The 3,805-nt window shown below is 47.7% G+C and overlaps 1 protein-coding gene across 1 annotated transcript; it reads right to left on the bottom strand.

The window, feature by feature from the left end:
* Positions 1–638: 638 nt before the first annotated feature.
* On the bottom strand, positions 639–2,968 carry LOC147885828 (glucan endo-1,3-beta-glucosidase 7-like). The gene is made up of 4 exons (XM_087396428.1): positions 2,659–2,968; positions 1,569–2,557; positions 1,177–1,456; positions 639–1,052 (listed from the first exon to the last, which is right to left on the bottom strand). Exons 1-4 carry the CDS (start codon positions 2,720–2,722, stop codon positions 1,015–1,017), a joined length of 1,371 nt encoding a protein of 456 aa, XP_087252554.1. The 5' UTR covers positions 2,723–2,968; the 3' UTR covers positions 639–1,014.
* Between the last annotated feature and the right edge of the window lie 837 nt (positions 2,969–3,805).

Genomic DNA, 3,805 nt, shown 5'->3' with positions numbered 1-3,805 from the left:
TTTCTCATTTCATCTTGAATTTTCTTTCTATCAAGCCTACTCCTTTCAACCACATCTCACCTTCTTCATTCCTTGGATTGCAAAACATATTCATTTTCAATACTCCACTTTTGATATACATAACTGAAAGACTTTGAAGCATCTAAAAGACTTTAAAGCATCTATTCATGAATTGACGTCGCAAAATTAAGAGAAGGCTATAATTCTAGAGAGCTATCTTGAGGTATATATGATGCTAGGTTGGGTGAGGAGTAGGCAAGCGATCCTACTTAAGAAAATGGGGAGCGAATGGAGCTAGTGAGCCATTTTAACCCCTATATCCCCTAAGGTCAATGGGGAGTGGGTTGGAGGGATGGGGACAACCACTCAAAAGGGCAAAGATAACTTGCTAGTAGCTACTTCCAAAAGCAAAAGTGAGGAGGATCTATGAGGAAGGAGATTCCTCTTGTATGAATATAGAGCAATGCCTTCTTAATATGAATATAACCAGGGATGCTTTGGTTCAGGGAGGCTTGGGTGTGTGAAAGCTGCAAGATGGTGTGAGGTTGGCGTTTTAGAAAGCAAAAAGAACAGAAAAGGAAGAAGATAGAAATGCCAAGCCTTTTTTCTCTTAATATATATTTAATTTATTGCCCAAAAAAAAGAGAGATTATGCATCATTTTTGCCAAAGGGTAGTCTCGACACTTTTTCAGTTCAAAATTTTTTCGTTTCATCTTCTCTGTGGAAGGCTTTCGTCTCGCTCGACCGTTAAAGGGAAAGGCAACCATTCGGTCAAGTGAAACGTCTAGCAGCAGCAGCCCTGCTAGATGCCGCTTTAGTCGCATAACGGTCATATCTAAACGCTCAACTGACACTATGTTTGTCCCGACTCCGGTCAATGAGGGAAAAGAACAGATAACAGATGAATCATGATCCATTGTTCCTGTCGCTCTTGTCGACAATGTGCGAGTTTTATTTACAAAAGAATGGCGAACAAATAATCAAGCCCATCGCCGCCTGTAAACCGTCATCAATTATGGAGAAGCGTAATTGTACACACACGACCCGTAACCTGCACAGTTGAGAAACATCCGATGTTGGTACTGAGCGGGGAAAACTTGACTTCCTACCTACGCTAAAAAACCATTGCGAAACGTCCAAAAACAGAGAGAGATCAGAGTAGTAGCAGGCTTTACTTGGATCCTTGAAAACCACGACCCCGCTCCCGTTGAAATAGCAATCCGAATCTTGTCGCCCTTGGCTCTGATAGTAGCTGTTCATCGCAAAGGAAGCGAGAAGCAGCAAATTGTTGGGGCTGTAGCATGGATGATTTGGTTGAATAGATGTACAATCTGTCTCCGGCTGTTGACATGCCCAGTTGAGTATATCTTGGAGCTGAGCGTCGGTTGCGTCAGATTTAGCCACACACCATTGCTTCTTCGGGGCAATGCCGGCGCCCGAAAAAGGGGCAAAGCTCTGTTTGTACAATACATTTTAGTTGTGAGAGCCACTCAGCTGTAATTCAACAAAAATCATTTTTAAAAGCGAGTCCTTAGCATCAGCTTCAAAAAACGGTGCTTCAACACACCTGGTTCGGCGCCTTCATTAGGCCGCAATCGTATACGGCAGTCATGTTTGGATAAAACAGGCCATAATTTCGCTCGGATGCGGCTCCCTGTTTGAGATCTTCATTGAAGAGAGCGAATATGTAGGTCTCAACAGTGCTGTTAGGCTTTAGGGGCGTCCCTTTCCCTGAAGTAAGGTGTTTCACAAGGTTGGAATTGAAAGTCTTTGCGTTCTCGAGACTTACGCCGGGCTCGTACTGGTCACCGACGGAGGGCCAGCCGGTTTCGCCTACAGCGACGGAGACGTTGGTGAAGCCGAGGGCGGCGATGGCGGCGTAAACGGCGTCGATCTGGGCGTAGAACATGTTGTCGTAATAGAGATGGGTGACGCTGTCGTAGTAACGGACGGAAGAGTTGAAGAGGGCATATTGGAGCTGGGTTGCGTTGGGGTTGCCGAGGAAGCCGAAGAAGGGGTAAGCGTTAACGATGAAGGGGGAGGAGGTTCTGGCGAGGAAGGAGAGGATGGGTTTCAGGATGGCAGCAGCGCCGGCGTCGAAGGAACCATTGGAGGGGGGCACGGAGCTCTTCAGAAGACCCATGGAGTGAGGCGTGGTGACGAGAACCGTAGAGAGACCGGCATCCTGCAAAGCCGAGTAGAGATTTTCCATGGCGAACTGCAAGTCCCAGATCATGACTCCATCCGAGGAAGACAACACCTCGTTGCCCACCGCCAGGGCCCTGATCTTGGTGGCCGGCATGAACGGCACCACGTTGGTCTGCACCCACTGCGTCGCGTTGCCCTGGGAGGCTAAGGGCTTGATCTGATCGTCGCCGATGCCGAGCACGAATTCGATACCGGTATTGGCGAAAGCCTGGAGGATGGAGGGCTCGACGGAGAAGAGTTTGATGCAGTTGATGCGGGTGGATTGGATGAGGGAGGCGACCTGGGAGGGAGGGGGTAGGTTGTCGGCGACAGTGCCGTAGTTGACACCGAGGCAAGGCGCTGATGAATCTGCGAGCAAAGGAAGGAAGAGAGATATGTAAGAAAGGAAAGCTCGGTCGAGGACCTATGGAGGGAGCTGGCAAGCTGGTGAGAAGGATCGAAGGATTTACCTGAGAAGGAGACGGAGCAGCCGACGATCAGGAGAATGAGGAGGAGAACAGACGGAGCCGCCATGGACGTGAAGCTCGAAGCGGACGTCGGAACGAAGAACGTAAGAACGTGGGAACAAAGAACGAAGAACTTAAGAACGTAACAACGTCGGAACGAAGACCGTAAGAACGTCGGAACGAAGAACTTCGGAATGAAGAACGTAAGAACGTTGGAACCAAGAACGTAAAATTGAACTTCAGAAATGAAATGGCCAATTCTAGCATTAAGAAGGGTCTCGGAATAGAGTCGTAACGCGGAATGGCTGTTGGGGCAGCGCATTACTAGAAATGAACCGCCCCTCCCCAGGAATTTGTGCTTTTAACGCTGTCCTCCACCGTCCCCGAATAAAATGACTCACCGTCCCACTCCTCAGGCCTTTAAGAGCCACTTCAGTTGAAAACCATCTCGAGAGTGCACATGAGGCTTTGTAGGCCCGAACTTGAGTACTTCGGAGCTACTCTATTTTCCATTGGTTACTCCTAAGCTATTAGGGAAATGCCGAGGAGAGCATTTTCCTTCACAAGAAACTGCGAATGATGGGATTTCTCGTGCAATGCGGCCCCGGTGGTAGCTTGAGCCTGTTGTTGAAGCTGATCTTCTAGGTGCCATCTTCTCACCTTGATGGTGACTTAACAGGCTAAGAACATCGATGTGACTGCTCACACACTCAAATTTACCTTGCAAAAGAGAAGATATGTGATTAGACAGCTGGAATTCTCTTCCAGCCACCCCTGAACCTTGGCGAGAATCAAAAAGCACCCAACAACATGTAGACCAAGTGGCAAAAATTTGTGGGTGATGAGTATGGGCCAGTTCTAAGTTGAAGCCCCAAGGGCAGCTCAGGATGTCATCTTGGTCACCTTGTGCCTTGGGTTCTCATCCCCTTGGACCCTAGCTACAATGCTCACGCAGAGAAGAAGATGAAGACAAGAAGACAGACTTCAAGTACAAAGTAGATGGGAAAAAAAAAGAGAGAGATGCAAAGAGCCTTTCACAAATCTGAAATTGCAAGAAGAGATTAGAAAACATGTAAAGCAGATATCTGCACACAAGACTTTGCACTCTTCTCGTTCATACTAGAAATCAAACTTGAGTTTTATTAGAGTT

The sequence above is a fragment of the Dipteris shenzhenensis genome, chromosome 25, assembly GCF_047967505.1.
Source record: "Dipteris shenzhenensis isolate YYH24624 ecotype China chromosome 25, Dip_SZ_1.0, whole genome shotgun sequence".
In the NCBI taxonomy this organism is placed as follows: domain Eukaryota; kingdom Viridiplantae; phylum Streptophyta; class Polypodiopsida; order Gleicheniales; family Dipteridaceae; genus Dipteris; species Dipteris shenzhenensis.
Note: the sequence above shows the minus strand (reverse complement) of the source record. Positions and strands in the feature narration are given on the sequence as shown.